The following is a 20,493-nucleotide window of genomic DNA, read 5'->3' as shown; positions in this document are numbered from 1 at the left end:
AACAAAAAAAAAAAGAAAAAGATTAAAAGAAAAATAGAAGGAAAGTTCTGTAACCTGATAAAGGAAATGTATGAAGCAGCAGCAGGAACAAAAACAACTCCATAGCAAACATAACTTTTTTTTAAAATTTATTTTTGAGACAGAGTCTCGCTTTGTGGCCCAGGCTCAAGTGCAGCAGCATAATCGCGGGTCACTGCAACCTCTGCCCCCTGGGTTCAAGCAATTCTGCTGCCTCAGCCTCCCTAGTAGCTGAGATTACAGGCATGTGCTAACACACCTAGCTACCTTTTGTATTTTTAGTAGAGACAGGGTTTCACCATGTTGGCCAGGCAGGTCTCGAGCTCCTGACCTCAGGTGATCCACCTGCCTCGGCCTCCCAAAGTGCTGGGATTACAGGCATGAGCCACTGTGCCTGGCCAAACATAAAATTTAGTGGTAAGAATATACGTGCTTTTCTTCTATTGTCTACTATCATGACATCAGCATGATGCTCAAAATCCTGGCCAGTTCAGTAAAAGCAAACATGAAATAAAGCCAGTAAGAACTGAAAGAGAATAAATAAAACTGGACCAGGTGCAGTGGCTCATGCCTGTAATCCCAGCACTTTGGGAGGCCAGGGCGGGAGGACTGCTTGAGTGCAGGAGTTCAAGACCAGCCTGGCCAACATAGAGAAACTCTGTTTCTGGGGAAAAAAAATCAGGCAAGGCTTGGTCGTGGTGTATTCCTGTGGTCACAGCTACTCAGGAGGCTTGAGCCCAAGAGGTCAAGGCTGCAGTGAGGCATGATTGTGCCACTCCACTCCAGTCTGCGTGACAGAGTGAGACCCTGTCTCAAACAAAACCCAACCCCCTGTTATTTTTCACAAATGATATGATTTTGTTTATTCTACAAATAACCACAACTAATATGTGCATTGAGTAAGACTGCATATTTACAAAGTCAGTATTTCCATATATCAGCAACAAATAAGATAATTTCAAAATGATTCTATTTATAGTAGAAAACCAAACACCTGTAATATATCTAATAAAATATGTATAAGAACTTGACACTGAAAGCTTTAAAAATTATTAAGAAAAATTGAAGCATAAATGGAAGCATATACCATGTTCATGGATTGGAAGACTCGGCATTGCAAAGTCTTCCCCAAATTGATACAGAGATTCAAAGTGATCCCTATCAAATTTCTAGCAGAGTTTTCTTTTTGTGTGTGTGCATGTATGCAAATGGAAGGCAGATTTTAAGTTTTATGTGAAAATGCAAAGGACTGAGAATTATCAAGACACTCTTGAAGAACAAAGTTGAAATATCTACTCTACTAACTATCAAGACATTATAAAGCTGAAGGAGTGATGGTGGTAGGGTTATCGCTTGGATAGATAAAGAGACCAGTGGGGCAGAAGAGTCCAGAAATATACATATGGGCCCACGCATAGACACACAGGGACACCTGATTTATAACACAGAAGGCACCAAGACCAGGGGCTCACGGGGGGCTCTTTTTAATAAATGGTGCTGAATGACTGGAAATCCATAAGAAAGAAACAATTCCTACATCTCACTGTCCATTAAAAAGATCAACTCAAAGTAGATTGTAGACCTAAGCAACCTTGAGGGTAGACAAAGAGTTCTTTAGCAGAACACAAAGAATACTAACCATGAAGAAAAGATCTGCACACATTTGCTAAGTCAATAAATTGGACCATTTAATAGCCTCCATTGAAACAAAGAAACCCTTATGAGAGTAAAAAAGCAAGCTGCCCAGTGGGGAGAACATTTGTACACATAAGCTGATCAAGGAGTCATATCTAAAATAGGTATCTCCAAGAATCAATCAGTGCCTGATAGAACAAATGGGCAAGACTCAAACAAATGTTCCACAAGAGGGAATGGCATTGGCCAATTGACAGGAGATGGCGTTTAACCTCATCCGCCCTTGGGGAAAGTCACATTGAACCCAGATGAAACCCCACTACACAGGTGCAGAAACGGCTAAGGTGAGAACGGACACCACCCAGTACAGGCGAGGGTGTGGCACCGGCCGCTGTTGAGGAGCGCTTATCCCTGGACAACTCTGGGGAAAGACAGTGCCTGTTACTGTTGAAGAGATGCATGTGCTTCGACCCAGCAGTTCCACTCCCACCCACTTGCCTGCCACAGGCACACACAGGCATGGGCATGACAACGTCACTCAGAAAAGGCCCAGAGACAGCACATGTTCTTAGAGTCAGAGGCCACACAGCAATCTAGAGGCCACGTCAGGGACCAGCCTCCCTCCAGGGAGAAGTCAGGGTCTCTTCTCCAGGGAAGGAGGCAGGCACAGGGCCTAGGCAGGGGCATGTGGGGGCTTCTGGGATGTCAGTGGTCACATAAGTCTTGATCTGAGGGGTGGTTGTGTGGACGTGTTCACTTTGAGGCGATTCTGAACATCATAAACTCATTGTAAACCAAATGTCCCCAAACCCTGGGCTCCTGGACGCTCCCCTGAACCTGCCGCTGTGATGTCTCCACGGCAACCTCAGGCCATCTGAGCTCTCTCACTTCCATATGTAGTCCGTTTGCAAACCCTGTTGGCTCCACCTCCAAAATCAACCCCAAAGCCACCTCCACCATGGGCATCCCCTTGGCAGAGCTGCCATCTCTTGCCCTGGCTGGGTGGCAGCCTCTGATTGGCTTCTCTGCCACCTGCCCCGTCCCCTTCACTCACTCTTACTTGTGAACCAGGTCACGTCCTGTCATACCCCCACTCCTCTCGGGCAGAGTCTGAGACTTTAAAGTGGCCCCCGAGATCGGACACGGCGCCGCCCGCTTTACTTCCTACTCCATCTCTCTCTAGCCCGGCGCTCATTAGCCGGGAGTCCCTACCCCAGACTCTTGGGGAACTGCTGTGTGAGCCACACTGGCCCCAGACGGCCATGGCCCTTGGTTCTCTGCAAGGCTTTACGTCCTGTCTGCTGTCCTGGCTGAGCTCATCCTGCCCCCTTCCTGGCTTTGTGACACGTTTTAGAGGCCACTCCGCTTTCCTGTCCCTCTCCCGCACCGGAACCTCGATCGAGACAGGCCTTTGTTTGGGAAGGGGATAAAGCCCAGTGCCAGAGCAGAGCCTGGCCCCGCTGCGTGTGTTCTGGGAGTGAGGGGCGGCGGGGTGTTGGGGAAGGTGTGTCCCCGCAGGCCAGCCCTGGGGACCAGCACCGATCGAGGAACCACCAGCCTTCCAGGGCACTAGGTGCCCTGGGGCGAGACTCTCCCCAGAGTCTCTCTGTCTTGCCCTTGGCAAGAGCTGTGGCTCCAGACACTCAGGGACATCCTCTGGTTGAGGGGGCAGGGGCTTTGGACCCCCTTCTGCCCTTGCCCTCCCCCCACTGACTTGGGCACCCTTTGCCGAAGCTGCATGCCTGCTCCTCCTGGGGGAGGAGGCCCTTGAGAAGGCCGGCTGCTCCAGCAGGGTGACAGTCGGCTGTGGGAGTTGGGGACTTGCCCCTTCCCAGGCTGGGCTGCTTCTCTCCAGCCCCCACCTCAAAGCACAGGGCGGGGCCTAGCCTGGGCACTGGGGAGGGGAGCACCTGAGGGTGTGGCCAGGGGGCACTGCTACCCTCAGGGCAGGCAGGACAGGGAGGCAGCACCCTGCTAAGATTCTGAGCGGGACTTGGGGTCTGAGAGCCCTGGGTGGGACCCTGTACACCCCCACACATCAGCAGCCCCCTGAGGCCTCCGTTTCCTGCTCAGAAGACCGGGGCCATCACAGCACTGCACAGATGGGTGACTCTGTTCCAGGATGGCACACTTGGCACTGCTGTTCCGGTGACATTAGCAATCGTGCTGGTGCTGCTCTGCAGCAAGTTTGGGTGATCAGGTACAGGGTCTCCCTGCTCGGGGATGGGGAATGTTTCTGAGCTTAAATGCGAGGCAACGTGCCCTCTCAGAGGGCCGCTTCCATGTCCCCCACGAGTCTCCACCCGGCCAACGCCGGCCTCCTGTGTGGTGTGGCCTCACCTTCAGGCCAAACTGGCTTTGCAGCTCCTCCAGGCCCATCCGGTGGTACAAGGCGATGACGTCGTGTCTCTCCTCCTGGGGTACCGTGGCCTGTGCCGGGGATAGTGGTCACACAGGTGGGTGGCCAGGATGCCCCCTGGGGCTCCTGGCCCACTCCCTGCCTGCTACCGGCCCACCCAGCACCCCGTCACCTTGGCCAGCCACACCACCTGGGGCTCCCAGCCCGCTCCCTGCCCGCTCCCCACCCACCCCGGCCCCCTTACCTTGGCCAGCTGTGTCTCCAGCTCCAGCACCTGCGCCATGTCCTCCTGCACCAGGCGGCTGTCCCTGGGCAGGTTTGCATCCTCCCGCAGCATCGTGGCCACTGACACCATGAACTGCAGGTAGGCTTCCCGCACCTGGGCCAAAGGACGCCGGGGCAGAGCTGGGTGGCCTCGGCCACCATGGCCCCCAGGGAGTTCTCTGTGGGGGTGGGGTGGGTGTAGGACATGGGGAAGCCCCTGACGCATGTCCACCCACCTTTACCAGCAGGCTCTCGGGCACACAGGGTGCCGAGTGGGAGCGTCTCAGACGGGTGACCTGTGCCCGAGCCTCTGGATGGGGTACCTACTCTGCAGGGCTGCTCAGGGCTTAAACTGTGTGGCTGCCTATAAAGGCTTGCACAGGTGGGTGCCGGAGCTGTCGGTGCTGGGGTTTGGGGTGCCTGGGCTAATTTGGGCCTGCCAGGGCTGTGGGTGCCAGGGTGGTGGGTGCCGGGGCGGTCGGTGCCAGGGCTAATTTGGGCCTCCCTACCCAGGTGCTCCCTGGCCTGAGTGTCCGGAGTTGGATCCTGAGGAAGTTTGCTCCTCAGGGAGTGCCTTCCTCGCGCTGGGCAGAGCTTCCCCAGTGCTGGGCAGAGCTTCCCCAGTGGAGGCCAATACTCTGGCCAGGCTCGGCCCATAGCTGCCTGGTCTGAACACATGGCCAGGCTCGGCCCATAGCTGCCTGGTCTGAACACATGGCCAGGCTCGGCCCATAGCTGCCTGGTCTGAACACATGGCCAGACATGGCGCTTTCGAGACACTCCAGTCCCTCCTGCTCTGGCGTGGTTCTCTCAGCCCCACTGCTCCACCTTTGGCCACACAGCCCTTCCTCTGGGCTTGGTCATCCTTCAAAGTCTAGTTCATAGCCCACCTGCACCAGGAGGCCCTCTGGATTGTGTCTGGCCCTCTGGGGCATTCATGCCTCATGCCTGTTCACCTCTGCCCTGGTGCTGGATGCCTGTGCCCTCCTCACCTGCTCCCTGTCCTTCCCCACCCTTCCCTGCACCCTGGGCTAGCCCTCGGCCTGCCAGCCTCAAGGTCCCCTTGTCCACAGGGGGGTCCTCATCCCTCCCATCTCTTGACAGCTCCTTGAGGTGGAGCAGGCTCAGGGCCCAGCTGCCTGCGCTCAGATCTCCAGGGGCCCTCTTGGGAATCCGGTGCTGCAGAGCCTGGGTCTGTACTGACGGGAGGGGGATGACAGTTCTGCCCCATGGGGCTGCTGCTGAGCTGAGCTTGTCCCCGGGCCTGGCCCGGGTGTTGAGGGAACGTCCCCCAGGATGGTGGCAAGCAATAGGTCGCATCTGCACCCGCCACCCTCAGTGCCGGGCTCAACCTCCACAGGTGCTCACTAACACCAGCTTTGGGGAGGGAAGTCCAGGTGGGCAACAGGAAAGCCAGACCACGGGGTAGGGGGCGATGGGGGGGTCATCTGGCATTGCGGTGAGGACCCACCCACCTTCCGGTTGCTGCTGCTGTTGAAGTAGTACTCTCGGGAGGGTATGCCCAAGGTGGGCTGGTCTATCTGGAAACACAGAAGGTGTGACCCTGGGCAAGGGGCCCGGGGTCCCCACAGCCTGGCTGAGGCAGGCTGCAGCCGCCTCGCCCCAGCACTGTGCCCCATGCACACGTGCTCTCCCCAGGAGCTGGTGGTGGAGCTCGTGCCGGACCTGGGAGCCCAGACCCTGCCCTGAGCGATGGCGGGGGTGCTGGGCTGGACTGGAGAGGGTGGTGGGGGTGGGGTGGGGAGGGGTTCAGGCTGCCCCGGGCCTCGCAGCACTCGCGGCTCCCCCAGAGTGGGGCGCGTATTTGTTTCGTGTGTTTCTCTTTGGCCTCCAGCCCGTGGCCGGCAGTGGTTCCCTGAGGTCAGGCCTCCTGCCCTGGTTCCAGCCCCGCTGTTCAGGAGCCCCTGCCCCTCTGCCCAGAGCCGGGTTCTACTGTGGCCACCAGCTCAGCCGGGAGGCCCAACAGAAACTCCAGCAGCAGCAGCTCGTCCCCAGGCCCACGGACGTGGACAGGAGCCAGGAGCCCGGAGCCCAGGCCCCGGGAGACCCCGGAGCTCCCTGTCCACCTGGCGCGTCCTCCTGCTGTGCTGCGAGAGCCCCCAGCCAGGCTTGGGGACCCTGCCTACCCCTGCCCACCGGCGCAGCTCGTACGTAGATGATGTGCCGGCTGGAGTTCTGGTCGTCGTTCCAGATGAAGAGGTCGATGAGGACACGCCTGTTGAACTGTGAGTTCATCAGCGCCAGCTGCCGCTCCAGCGCCCACTCGAGTCCTGGGGAGGCAGCACCCCGCACTGGAGACTGGCGGGCCCTGGGGTCCCAGCCCGGCCCCTTGTCAGTGAATCTGGCCTCCGGAGCTAGGAACTAGGGGGCCATAGGGTGGGGAGCTCACCTGTGTGCCTTAGGGGCTGGGGGATATGGGAGACACTTTCCCTAACAGCCCAGGAGCCACAGGTGGGCCCCCAGGTGACCGGGTGGGGGTTGGGCGCAGCATGGGGTCGTCAGGGCTGCCAGCCACGTGAGGTGCCACTCCTGCCCCCGGGGGAATGGAGCACACATGCTCAGAGTAGGGAGCCCTGGGGCCAGGGCCTGGCCGGAGCCTGAGTGTCGAGTGCTCCTAGGGGCCGAGGAGGGGCACCCCTCTGCAGGGCTGGATGGGACTGGCCACAGGGCACCAGCTCCCCAGCGTGGAACCTAAACCACCTCCCAGGACCCTGAGGTTGCCCTGGCTGGGTTGGGCCTCTTGGGGCTCCTGAGAGCAGGCAGCTGGGGGTGGGGGTGGGGTCCCCTCCTGGAAGGCCTCGGACCGAAGGAGCCCTGGCCCTGGTCCTCCTTTGTCTGTCTGTGAGGCTGCTGCCAGGCCCGGCCTTACCTACGGTCTCATTCCACCTGTCCATCGCCACTGGCCAGCCTCCCACCACCTCCAAGATGTCCAGCAGGGGCTGAGAGCCTCGCTTCTCTATCACACCTGAGGAGGGATGCCATGGTCACTCTCCCAGCCTCCCTGTGGTTCACGTGCCACGACACAGAACCATCGGGGCACTGTTGGCCGGCGTCACAGGTCCCCACAGCCCCTGCAGTGCTCGGCGAGAGGCGGCCTCCCAGCCTCTGGGCCTTTACACCTGCACCCTCCCATCACAGATCAGCATCTTGGCAGCTCTGCAGCGCAGGAGGCGGAGGCTGAGACTGGACACGGGCGTGAAAGGAGACCTGGGGGCTGAGAAAAGCATATGAGCCCCGGGGGACAAAGAGGATGACAGGAGGCAGCCCCTGGGGCCTGGGAGCCAGCCGGCAGGCGAGGAGCCTGGGAGAGGAGAGGAGGCTCTGGGCGCAGGCCAAGCCTCGGCGAGGACTCAGGCAGCGGCGGGTGGGCTGGGAGGGGGCGCGGGCGAGGCAGGGGAGCCCTGGGGCCTGTGTGTGTCCTGTGTCTCGGCTCAGCACGGTGGGGCCCCGACAAGCAGGGATCCTGCAGTCGAAGATTAGGTAAAGGTGAGGACGCGGAGAGAGTCACTGTGGGAATAAGTGAAGACCACCCACAGGGCAAAGCGAAGGCTTCAGTGCTGGCACAGCATGGCAGGTGCCCCGTCAGGTCAAAGGCCTGCAGGGAGCAGCAGGGCTTCCTAGTGGAAGAGGGGAGGCCCGAGTGGGCCGAGTGGAGGCTGCTGGCCTGGGAGGCTGTGGCGGGCTCACTAGAGGCCGGCGTCCTCTGGGCTTGGCTAGGGTCTTATGCTGGAGGCAGGGACAGACATTCCAGGGGAAGCTGCCGGTGATGAGGCAGGCCCTGGCTGTTTGGGGCCGGATGCCGTCGGGGGTGCCGTCTGACCTCCTGGGCTGCCCACTGGGGATAAAGGGCTGGGTTCCGGCCTGGGCTGCGGGTCCTGAGTCGCGTTCCAGTTTTCCACATGGTCTGGCCCCTGCCCTTTGTATATTCAGCCTCTCAGGCCAAAAATTAAGTAAAGATGAGGACACAGGAAGTCGTCTCCAGCTGGGGGTATTGCCCAGAATGGTGGCCTGGCCTTCCATTTCCATGGGGAGGAGACAAGCCCGGTGTACCCAAGCAGGGGTCTCACAGAAACGCCCCCTAAAGCCAGGGTCCCAGCGAGTTCCACAGTCAGGCGGAGGCTCCACGAGACCCCCTGGGCAAAACAGCCAGCGCTGAACCCTGGTGCTCAGTGGAGGAGCTGTCTTTACAGCAGCCACAACCACAGGCTGGGCCTGCAGACCCCCAAGTGGAGGAGTTAAACGGTGCTGGGCCGGGGGTGCTCCAAGCACGTGAATTCCTTTAATGGGAACTGAAACACGGATAATCTGCCCCCCACACCACACACACACATCCACATACATCCACATGCACACACACGCACATATGACACATATACAGCACACACAACACATATACACACATAACACATATACACACATACACACATATACACACATACACATACACACATATACACGTACACAAGTACACACAGCACATATATATACAGTACACACACATACACATAATACACACATACATGCACACACAACATACACATATGCACACACAACACACCCATAGAATACACACATATACACATACAAGCATATGCACATAATACACATATACACTATACACAATACACACGTGACATGCACATAACACACATGTGCACACATAATGCACACACATATGTACACACTGCATGCATATACATATACACATATACATAACAATACACATACATGCATACACAACACATGTACCCACATGTACACATGCACAAACCACATGTATACATATATAGATACATGCCTGCACACATATACATATATACACATACACACGTATACACATATACATATACAATATGCATTCATACATATACACACAACACACATATACACACAACACACATATACACACATACATGTATAATATGGATGCATGTACATACACATACTCATATACATATAATACACACACACACACACACACACACACACACACACAGTCTTCCTGCAGCCTGGAATGTGTGGCCTGTGCTGGGGTTGCGGTGTGAGTGAGGCCGCAGGGCAGCTGGCATTACTGCGAGCCTGGACCCCGCGGCTGGGAGTGGGACACAGCACATAGACCCTCTGGCATGAGTCCTGAAGGCACCCACTCCTACCCTAGGAGCAGCCATGGGGTCCTGGGGCTGCGCTAGGCCCTGGCAGGGGCAGCCCGCCCCCGTCCCCTGCCTCGGCCCCTTCCTGGCGGTCCCCACTCACTCTGGTTCATGCAGGAGCGGTACAGCGTCCTGGCCTTCTCCACAGCCGGCCGGTCCTTGGCAGTCGAATTCTCCAGCACTGCTGTGGGCACAGGAAAAGGTTGGACAGAGGCCTGACGAGGCTGCAGGGGCCAGGTCACAGGTCCCTACACCCCTGCAGTGCTCAGCGAGAGGCGGCCCCCCAGCTGCTGGGTCTTTATTCCCTCTCCTCTGTGCCCACCGGACCAAGGAGGAAGCACAAACGGGCAAGACACAGCCAGGACCAACTCCTGGCCCAGTGCCGTCCTGTTCGGCATCACCCCCACTGTGCCCCCGGCCGTGCTCTGCCACCTTTGAGGATGACCTCCAGCTCGTCGCGGAGGACGTCAAAGATGCTGTATCTGGAGTTGGTCTCGGGGATCACGTGGCGCCGCAGCCAGCCTCCGCACGCAAACTGGTAGAAGTCGTCACACGGTTCCGTGGTCGGGTCCATGTTCTGGAGGATCCTGGCGGCTGCTTGTCCCCATGGCGTGCAGCAGGGAGAGGGGAGACAGAGAGAGTTGTGGACAGCCCAGAAGCCTGTGTCCCGGTCCAAGACACAGCCTGGTCCCTCAGGAAGGAGCTGCTGTCCATCCAGTCGCAGCTGTGTGCCCAGGGAGAGTTAATCACCCTCTCTGAGCTGCAGAGAGGGAATCCCCCAACCTGGATTCAGTACTAGGGTTTTCACTTATTTATTTTTAGAGACAGGGTCTCACTCTGTTGCCCAGGCTGGAGTGCAGTGGCGTGATCACAGCTCACTGCAGCCTTGAACTCCTGGGCTTAAGCAATCCTCCCCCTTCAGCCTCCTGAGTAGCTGGGATCACAGATGTGTGCCACCTCTCCCGAATGCTTTTTTAAAAAATTTATTTTAGAGACAGGGTCTCGCTGTGTTGCCCAGGCTGGTCTGGAACTCCTGGGCTCAAGCGGTCCACCTCGGCCTCTGGAGTTGCTGGGAATTCAGGCATGAGTTGGCTGGGTTTTCACTTATTAACCACACGATCTTGAACCCCAAACCCTCCGAGACTCATTTCCTTGTCTGTGAATCCGGGAACACCAGCGGTCTGACTTGCAGGCTGAGGCGATGGCTGAGATGATGCCGGCTCACAGGAGGTGCTCAGCTGGTGACCCTGCCCTGTGAGCCGGGCCCAGCTCCTGGCTGTCCCTGGCCAGGGCCTTTCTGTTCTGACTCTGCCCCCTGCCCCCTCACTCATCAGTGTGCTTGGTCCCCAGAGGGAGGGACGACTCTTACCACCATGGGGGTTTGTATTCTGCTAGAGGGGTTGGCTTTGCTCCAGGAACCCCGATTGTGCACGGGACAGGGGAATCCCAGGCTTCCCACTGAACGCTTTCAACTGGGGTAGCTGGGCTGCACCCCCCGACCAAGGACCGTCCCTCAAATTCTGTCCGACTTGGTCTTGGCCACTCCACCTCTGGGGCTGGGGACCTCACGGAAGGTGTGTCCACAGGCCCCCCAGTCCCCAGCATGGGCAGAAAAGCCACAGTCCGGAGCTTCTCCGCTATTGGCGCTTTCACAGCATGTTAACAGTTTTTGTCACCTGCAAATAGCGGTACCTGACCCCCAATTTTAAGACAAATTCCTGGGAGAAAATTTGAAGTAACAAAGTGTGGCTATTCATTGAACCTTTCTTTCTATAAATGTGGACAAAAGCCGCTGGGGTTCTTGGGACCGGACAGCTGTTGCTGCAGGGCCTGGCTGCTGGAGGCTGGGGACTGGGGGCCCAGCGGGTGCCAGATGCCAGAAACACCAGCTCCCCCCGCTCCACAGCGAGTCCGGCCCACCCGGCTCCACCCCCGCAGTGTCTTGGAGTTGCTCCCCTGGGCCTTGGGCGGGGCCTGCGTCAGTGTCAGCCGGGAACCCCCAGCCCTTGGGCAGGCTGTGGACGGCAAGGGGGCGGGGCTTACCTGCCATCACGCAGCCAGGGGTGGTGCAGACCTCGCTCACCTCTTGGGCCTCTGGGATCCCTGCGGGCAAGAAGCAGCCTGAGCACAGGGAGCCACGGAGAGGGTGGGGCAGGACTGGAGTGGGCGTGGGCAGGGCAAGGTCTGGTGGGTGTGGCATGGGGATGGGCATAGACTGGGGTGGGCGGGGCAAGGTCGGGGTGGGCGGGGCATGGGCTAAGCCAGTAGGGCAAGGCCAGGGTAACCAAAGCATAGGCTGGTGGGGGTGGGGCGTGGCCTTCCACCCCATCTTCCACCCCCATGGGTGGTCCAGCCTGGCAGCCCAAGTCCTCCCCAGGTGGCCCAGGCCTGAGGCCTTCAGTGAAGCGAGCTTCGTTCTTTGTCCTTGACCCCTGCAGGGACCTGGGAGCCCCTTTACACCCTCTGCCTCCATGTACCCCCACAGCTGCCCCAGGCCCCGAGGGCTGAAGCTGGCCATTCTGCCCTCCTGCCTTCTGCCCAGCCCACTCTCACCTGCTGCCAGGGCCAGCTCCTCCGGGCAGCCTGCCTTGCTGCCCCTCTCTGCATGCCCTGCCTCGGCCTGCCCCACCCCTGTGCCAGCTGGTGGAATTGAATGTGCCAAGGCCACGCAGGAGCAGGTGCGGAGTGTCCACAGTGCCCAGTAAGCCTCCTGCGTCCAGCAGGTGCACCCAGCTGAGGTCCCTGCCACTGTCCTCTCATCATAGCTGTCCTCCGGCACATAAGGGTTGGGCAGAACCCAGCCCCTGCCCCTCCACGGAGTCCCCCCACCTTGGAAGGCCTGCGCCCACCTGCCTGGGGCTGTTTTGGAAGGGAAGGCAAAGGCTACCTCGGGGTTTTCGTTTTACAAAGGTCCTCTCCTCCTGTAAGAAGCACAGCCGGCTAGCAAGGTGTGGCAGCTGCTTCCCTGGGGAGAAACACAGCGCTCAGCTGCAGCCTCCTGCCTGCAGCTCCCTGGGGTGCTGGGGGCCTCCCTGGGTCAGCACACCATTTTCCCACAGTGCTGGGTGCTGCAGCCCTACCCCTGTAGTGAGGGCTGGTCCCCAGGGCAGCGAGACAGGAGATCCACAGAGTTCACTGCAAGGGCCGGCTTCAATCTGTCTCCCACTGGGCTTGAATGGGGGATGGTTTGCCCTGCCTTGCCAGCCCCACCCTTTAATTCTCCCTCCACCCACCCCAAGGTCCCCGATGTGCCAGGGCCTAGAGGGGTCCTGAGGTGAGACCTTTCTCTTCCTGACACCCTCCTCTACCTCAGGATCTTCTTGACCCTGACCAGGCCCACACAAGGTGGCACGCTCCTGGAGTCCCACAGGGCAGGCTCATTTAGAGGGACAGGGCCTTTTCAGAGAGGGTGACTTCCCACTAATTACCCTTGTCCCAGCCCCTCCACCCTCACTGTCTGCTGAAGGTGCCAAGCCACCCTCCCTCCTTCTCTCTACTGCCTGCTGGAGGGGCCTGCCTGGTCAGCATTGGGGGCTCCTGGGATGGCTGTCAACTGCCTGGAGAGATGTGTGGGAGAGGAGGGTGGGGTGGAGAGAAGAGGGAACCCCAGTTCCAGAGAGGTGACAAGCCAGGCCTGGCTATCCTCAGACCTGGCTTGTGGCCGAATTTCCCCAGCAGTGAGGCACACAGAGGACTGAGTGGAAGGAGGGAACAGGGCTCATTCAGGCCAGGGCTGTTGGCAGGCCTGGAACCTGGCCTAGCCCTGGGCAGAGACTGCAGAGAAGGTGCTAGAAGCCACAAAAATATCAGCTCCTTGGGGGCCTGGCCATTCAAAAAGCCATTAATCCAACACTGGATGATGACTGTGAGCCAGGCCGGATGCTGGAGTTCAGATGTGAGCCAGGCCGGATGCTGGAGTTCAGATGTGAGCCTAACAGGGCCCAGCCCTCAAGGAGCCTCCCGCCCAGTGGAAACAGGGAGAAAGTGCTGCATGCTGCACACACCGAGGTAAAGTGCTGAAGGCCAAGGCTGAGCTTCAGAGCAAAGGAACCCCCCAGGCCAGCAACGGAAAGGAGGTGGTGAATGCGAGCAGAAGGCATGGCTGCCCTGTGGCGTTTGCCAATTGCAGTAACCCAGAGCCTATGGACCAGAGACTGGACTGTGGGCTCCAGAGGGCCTCACCTCAGCAGAAGAGTGGATTTGAGGGACATCACCTCCGACCAAAGTGGTGACAAGGAGGGCAAGGGCTTTCTGCTTCTGATTAGGATGCAGCAAGTTGAAATTGACTGTGGCCCCCACCGTAGCCAGGAGAGCAAGCCGGAGAAGCTACAGCATGGACACTTTTAGAAATCCATGAGAGCTGAGGACATGGAGAAACCAGCATGAGTCAAATTCCAGGGAGGAATGAGGCCTTCCCAGGAGAGGAGAGGCCTGTGGCTGCTCTGCCTTTGGAGTCAAAGCATGAGGAGGGGCAGATGCGCCAGGCAAGGCCGTTCAAGCATGGCGGCACACGTCTGTAGTTCCAGCTACTTGGGAGGCTAAGGTGGGAGGACTGCTTGAGCCTGGGAGGTTGAGGCTGCAGTGAGCTGAGATTGCACCACTGCACTCCAGTCTGAGAGACAGAGTGAGACCCTGTCTCAAAAAAAAAAAAAAAAAAAAAAGCTATGAGCTACATACTGTCTGATTCCAATTATGTGACATTCTGGGAAAACAAAACTTTAGAGAGGAAAGATGTTAAATAGTAGTTGCCAGGAGTTTGGGAACATGGATGTTGAAGAGGTTGAATAGGTGAAGAACAAGGGACTTTTGGGGGCAAAAAATGACAAATAGTGAATGCATTTGGCAGTGAAACTATTCTGTACAATACTGTGATGGTGAATGGTAACTATTTTGTACGATATTGTGATGGTGAATGGTGAACACATTTGGCAGTGAAACTATTCTGTACGATACTGTGATGGTGAATGGTGAACGCATTTGTCAAACCCCACAGAATGTTATAGCACAAAGAGTAAACCTTATTGTATGCAAATTTAAAAAATTATTTAGACTGTCAAGGGAATCCCAGGATGAAACGCAGAATGAGACTCAAGACAAATGTATAAAACAATCTCACTGAAATGGATAGGGGAATAAACTGTTGACCTAAGTAACTTTAGAAATGAGTAGAGTCTATGAGACTAAAGGCAAAAGAAGCTGTACATAAGCACTGTACTCTAGTTGATAAAGTTGTCCTTCATGGGGTCCCAGCTTAATTCTGAAACCACTACACATGTATATTGGAATGGAAAAAGTAAGCGGATAGCAGGTGGCTGGGCTTATTGCTGCTGCAGTGAGAAGTTACAGGCAAGGAAAGGAAGGAAGTTAGAATGGTTCTTGTGGTGGTGGAGTAAAGTTGGAGACAACAGTGTGAACTCATTTTTAGCTTAATATAGATGCAGATGGTTGCATATATAAATATTTATAGATATGAGTATCTAGATGGGTTCATGTATACACACATATTCCTTTGCTCTGCCACGTGAGCTACACTAGAAGCAACACCAACCGAGGAGTAGCATAAGCAAAGAATAGGACCCAGCTCTTGGTTTCTGTTTGTTTTTCGGACACCACATTATCCTAGAAGCTCTTGGTTTTTGAAACCATTATCCAATAAAAGAAGCCAGGGCTCCTTAGAAAAATGGTTGATTATACAACTGGGGTAGGAAACATACAAGATGAGCTTGGAGCATGTTGAAATGTCAAAAAGTAAGAAAGTGCCCCTCCCAAAAAACTCACCCCAAATTCACGATAATGGGGATATATCAGAGGGTCATAGAAGCAACTGACAACTCCCAATGGCCAGAGTTGGAACAATTTGAGCAACACAATATAGTAGTGGATTATAATGCAAAGTGTGAAATAAATATCCACAAATCATTGAGTAAATAAATAAATGAGGGAGAATAGATGAATCTCTCATACAGAAGAATGCCAAATACTTTAGGTAGATACTCTGCCTCTAAGGATGTGGAGCATAGCTCCCCACTTCTCAGGTGTGAGCTGCACACAGTGGCTTCCTTTCAAAGACTGCACGATGAAAAAGAAGGGAAAAAAAATAACTTGCAGTGCAGAAACCAGACACTACCTTCAGCCAGGCAATTAAGGTTAACATCAACAGTGATAAGTCCAGTCATTGAAAGTGTGCACCTGTGACCTGCGGCCTTCCTCTTCAACATGTGTTACCCCAGTCTAATCATGAGAAAACCATTAGGCTAATTCCAACTGAGGGTCATTCCACCTGATCAGTAATCCTCAAGACTGTCAAGATCATAAAAAACAAAAACACAAACAAGAAAACAATGAAAGTCTGAGAAACCATCACAGCCAAGAGGAGCCTGAGAAGACGTGGTACTCTGGATATGACCCTGGGACGGTAAGAGGACATGAGGGAAAACGGGGAAATCTGAATTGAGTATGAACTTTAGTTAATAGTAATATTATCACTATTGGTTCACTACTTGTGGCAAATGTATCAGGCTAATGCAAGATGTTCATAATGGGGAGACTGGGGGTGGGGTATATAGGGATTTCTGTACTATTTTGCAATGCTTCTGTAAATCTAAAATTGTTCTAAATTTTTGAAATATTACTGAAGGAAACCTGAACAGAATATCTCAGACCTGTAGGACAATGTTAAATGGCTTAACATATATGTAACTAGAGACCCAGAGAACAATCTTTGAAGAGATACTGACCAATAAATATTTAAAGTTGGTAAAAGATATAAATCTACCCCAAGAAGGGCAGTGTATCCCAAACTGGGCAAATACAAAGAAAATCGTACCCAGCAGCATCAACGTCAAACTGTGGAGGACTAAAGATAAAGAGAAATTCAGAATTAAGAATTTCAAGACATACTTAAAAGCAGTCAGTGGGGCTGGGCATGGTGGCTCATGCCTGAATCCCAGCACTTTGGGAGGCTGAGGTAGGTGGATTGCTTGAGTCCAGGAGTTAAGACCAGCCTGGGCAACTTGGAGAAAGCTTACCTCTATAAAAAAATTACAAAACAAAAATTAGCTGGGCATGATGGTGGACACCTGTGGTTCCAGCTATTTGGGAGGCTGCGGTGGGAAGATCGCTTGAGTCTGGGAGGGGGGATGTTCCAGTAAGCTGTGATTATGCCACTGCACCGTGGCCTGGGCAACAGACTGAGACCCTAGCTAAAAAAAAAAAAAAAAAAAGCAGTCAGAGGAAAAAAAGACACATGATATTGAGGGGAACAACAGTAAGAATGATGGTGACTTCTCATCAGAAACAATGAAGACCAGAAGACAATGGAATGAGCTCTTTAAGTCCTTGAAAAAAACAATAATACATTATCAGCTTATAATTCTATACCCAGCAAAAACATATTTCAAAAGTGAAAGTGAAATAAAGACATTTTAGACCAAAGCTGAGAATGTTTGTCTCTACCGGACGTGCACCACAACAAATGCTAAAAGGTCTTCACTCAGAAGGGACACAAAACCAGTGGGAAGACCAGATTGGTGGGTAGGAATGATGAGCCTGAGAAAGGGTAAAGAGGGAGCAAAGTGTGACGGGAGACCTGGATCCAAACAGTGCGTCAGATTCATTTGTTTCCCATCTAGTCAGATGTATCCAGAACAAATTAGGACAACTGAAGAGGCGAGTTCATGCCTCCTTCATGCCTGCATCCTGCCTCTACAGCTCCCACCGCATTCCCAACATAGGATTTCCCGTAGCCTTGTTGATGGGGGAAACCACCCAGGGAAATTCTCCAGATGCTGCAGATCAAGGGCTGCCTGAGGATGTAGTGGGCTCCTGAGCAACACTTTCAAAACTGAATTAGATGAGCTAGGCATGTTTTTTCCATGTCATCCCTTAACTTACAGTGCCTCATTTAATCATCACAAGGAAGGTGGATCACTTGAGGCCAGGATCACTTCAAGACCAGCCTGGCCAACATGGCAAAACCCCGTCTCTACTAAAAATTCAAAAATTAGTCAGGTGTGGTGGTGCATGCCTGTAATCCCAGCTACTCGAGAGGCTGAGGTGGGAGAATCACTTGAACACAGTGGGTGGAGGTTGCAGTGAGCTGAGACTGTGCCACTGCACTCCAGCCTGGGCGACAGAGCGAGATTCTATCTCAAAAAAAAGGAAGCTTGTGAGGTTCCTCATCTCTACTTTTCTTGGGAAAACTGTTTGGGAGGCAAGATCATACACCCAAGGTCACTTTCCTTGGGGGAGTGGCAGGGCATGGACCTCCAGACCCCATACTGGCATTCAACAGCTCTGTTCTTCTAAGAGAAAAAGCAAAAACAGTGAGACCCTTTTGACACAATGGCTGAAAAGAAACAAAATCTTACCCTAATGCTAAAATATGATCACAGGAAACACAATCAACGATCTCCCCAAAAGGAGATTTTTCTTTTTCATAATTCCAAAAAGGGGCAGCTTTCCTGAATACTCAGTTGACACAGGATCTTCTCTTTGTTCTTTTATATTTGCTTGAATAACTTCTGTAATATGCCAATCATTTTTACATAGGCTTTCTACATTTTAAAAACTATTTTTGACATTTCCTCTGAAGGTTTTGTTTTCCTAAAGCTTTCCAAAGGCCTTGATTTGAATAAGACCTCTGCCACGGTTTGGATATGGTTTATTTTTCCCTACCAAGTCTCATGTTGAAATGTGATACCCAATGTTGGGGGTTGGGCCTGGTGGGAGGTGTTTGGGTCGTGGACCTGATTCTTCATGAATGGCTTGGTGCCACTGAGTGGCTTGAAAAGAGCCTGGCACCTCCTCTCTCTCTCTCTCTCTCTCTCTTTCTCTTGCCGTATGACCTGCACGCACGGGCTCCCCTTCACCTTCCACCACGAATGGAAGAGCCTGAAGTAGATGGGGGGCCATGCTTCCTGTGCAGCCTGCAGAACCGTGAGCCAAATCCACCTCTTTTCTCTATAAATTACTCAGTCTCAAGTATTCGTTTAGAGCAACACAAATGGACTAAAACAATCTTGATGTAAATAATTTACATTTTTTTCTTTTTCCTCTCTTCTGTATCTTTCTTTCAGAAGAAACAAAGCCACAAAGAACTTCATAGAGTGGAGAAAGAAACACCCTCCCTGGAGGATGTGTAATCACAGGCTGCTTGTCATGCCGTTGTCGAGTTTACAGAACTGTGTGGCCAAGGAAACCTCTCGCCGAGAAGCCAATTTAAAGAAACTCCAGGCTGGTAGTGTCCCAAGGTGCCTGATGAAAACAAATACATATTCTCCAGAGGGAACATTTCTCAGACCGATAACACAGGATCTCCATAGATAAAGCCAATTTGAATATGTATTTACATTTTTTAAAAAGAAAATCTTACATTAGTGAGGGACAATAAACAGAAAACCAGAACCCCAAAGATTGCCAATTAGGAATGATCTGATCCAGAACGTGTGGAAGCTGGCACCACTGGCCCTGGATCTGAGTCTTCTCTGCATCTGTGCCTTGGCCATGTGACTCCGTAGTTGCTCCCACAAAAGGGACAAAGTATTTTTTTTCTTCTATCTCTTGACTGTGGGTGGCCCATGTGACTCGCTTTGGCCAACAGGATGAGGTGGGAATGACAGTGTTCCAGTTCTGAGCCTGGGCCCTAAGAGGCCTTGCATGTTTCCACCTGTTCTTTTGGATTTCTTTCACTGCCAGGAGAGGGATCTGCCCAGGAATGCTTGCTGGGCTCTAGTAGGAGGATGAAAGTTACATGGACAGAGCACCCCAGCTGAGCCCAACCTAGGTCAGATGTCCCCAGGCAAACAGTGGAGGTGCCTCACAATAAATCATTGTTTTATGCCAGTGAGTGTTGGGCTGGGTTTTAAGACCCCAATTGCTAAAATAAAATAACATAAGTATGATGGAAATGCTTTAAAAAGAATCAAAACTAGGCCAGGTGTGGTAGCTCATGCCTGTAATCCTAGCAGTTTGGGAGGCCAAGGTGGGCAGATCACTTGAGGTCAGGAGTTTGAGACCAGCCTGGCCAACATGGTGAAATCCCGTCTCTACTAAAAATTACAAAAATTAGCCAGGCATGGTGGTGGGCACCTGTAATCCCAGCTTCTCAGGAGGCTGAGGCATGAGAATCACTTGAATCCAGGAGGCAGAGTTTGCATGGATCCGAGATCGTGCCACTGTACTCCAGCCTGGGCGACAGAGTGAGACTCTATCAAAAAAAAAAAAAAAAAAAAAAAAAAATCAAAAGCAAGAACAAGGAACAATAAAAAATCAATTTGAAAAAGGATCCATTGTAAATTCTAGAAATAAAACCACGTAGTTGTTGAGATTTAAAAAACAAAAACAACTACAAACCCAAAAGGCTGAGTTAAGCAACAGACATAACAGAACAGAAGATTTAGTGAAATGAAGTGTAGTTCTAAAGAACTGACCCAGAATGCAGGAGAAAGTCAACGAGATGGAAAATATGAAAGACATGGAGGACAGTGGAAAAAATGGAGCAGATATGCAGTGGAAAATGGAAAAGGAGAGAAAAGGGATGATGTGGGAGATACACCATCCAGGAAGATAACGGGTACAATTTTCCAACATTAATAAATGTTATCAGTGCTCAGCTTCAGGAATCACAACAAATCCACAGCAGAATAAATACAAATAATTTCACAGCTAGACAACTCATGATAAAATTCAGAATACCCAAGACAAAGAGAACACAGCTCAGGGAGAAAAGATCGTTTACCCAACAGAGGAACTACAGTTAGGCTGACTGCACTTTTCTCTGAAGCCACGTCTGAACAGCAGCAAGGGGAGTCATAAGACATGAAAGCTAAACCTTCAAGATATTGAGAGAAAATAACAGCTCAGACTCATTTAACCAATTAAACGATCACTGACGGACAAGCACTAAATAAAGTAATTTTCACATAGACAAGAGCTAAGAGTTTACTGCTGATAGATTATTTTCAAGCAGGGCTCCCCAAACTTGTCTGATCATAAGAAAGGCCTCAAATGCGTGTGGGATTCAGAGGTCTTACCCTACAAGATTCC

At 53.2% G+C, this 20,493-nt stretch overlaps 1 protein-coding gene across 16 annotated transcripts in view; it reads right to left on the bottom strand.

The window, feature by feature from the left end:
* The window catches only part of MMEL1 (membrane metalloendopeptidase like 1), a 41,967-nt gene that overhangs the window by 8,896 nt on the left and 12,578 nt on the right, over positions 1-20,493 (bottom strand). For 6 of the 16 annotated variants that reach the window (XR_008526074.2, XR_008526071.2, XM_054557246.2 and 3 more), the window contains 9 exons: positions 12,335-12,412; positions 11,491-11,550; positions 9,880-10,044; positions 9,551-9,631; positions 7,167-7,262; positions 6,449-6,567; positions 5,752-5,817; positions 4,257-4,391; positions 3,994-4,083 (listed from right to left, as the gene is read on the bottom strand). Coding sequence is in view for 14 of the 16 variants with exons in the window: in XM_054557246.2 (XP_054413221.1) it covers positions 3,994-4,083; positions 4,257-4,391; positions 5,752-5,817; positions 6,449-6,567; positions 7,167-7,262; positions 9,551-9,631; positions 9,880-10,044; positions 11,491-11,550; positions 12,335-12,412 (890 nt within the window). In the remaining 2 variants the exon portion in view is untranslated. Of the gene's footprint in view, positions 1-3,993; positions 4,084-4,256; positions 4,392-5,751; positions 5,818-6,448; positions 6,568-7,166; positions 7,263-9,550; positions 9,632-9,879; positions 10,045-11,490; positions 11,551-12,334; positions 12,413-13,629; positions 13,730-20,493 lie in introns of those variants that run through there. The other 10 variants (XM_024232005.3, XM_054557253.2, XM_054557274.2 and 7 more) reach the window with 4 other exon arrangements.

The sequence above is a fragment of the Pongo abelii genome, chromosome 1, assembly GCF_028885655.2.
Source record: "Pongo abelii isolate AG06213 chromosome 1, NHGRI_mPonAbe1-v2.0_pri, whole genome shotgun sequence".
NCBI lineage: Eukaryota > Metazoa > Chordata > Mammalia > Primates > Hominidae > Pongo > Pongo abelii.
The sequence above is the reverse complement of the archived record's forward strand: the minus strand, read 5'-3'. Positions and strand labels throughout refer to the sequence as shown.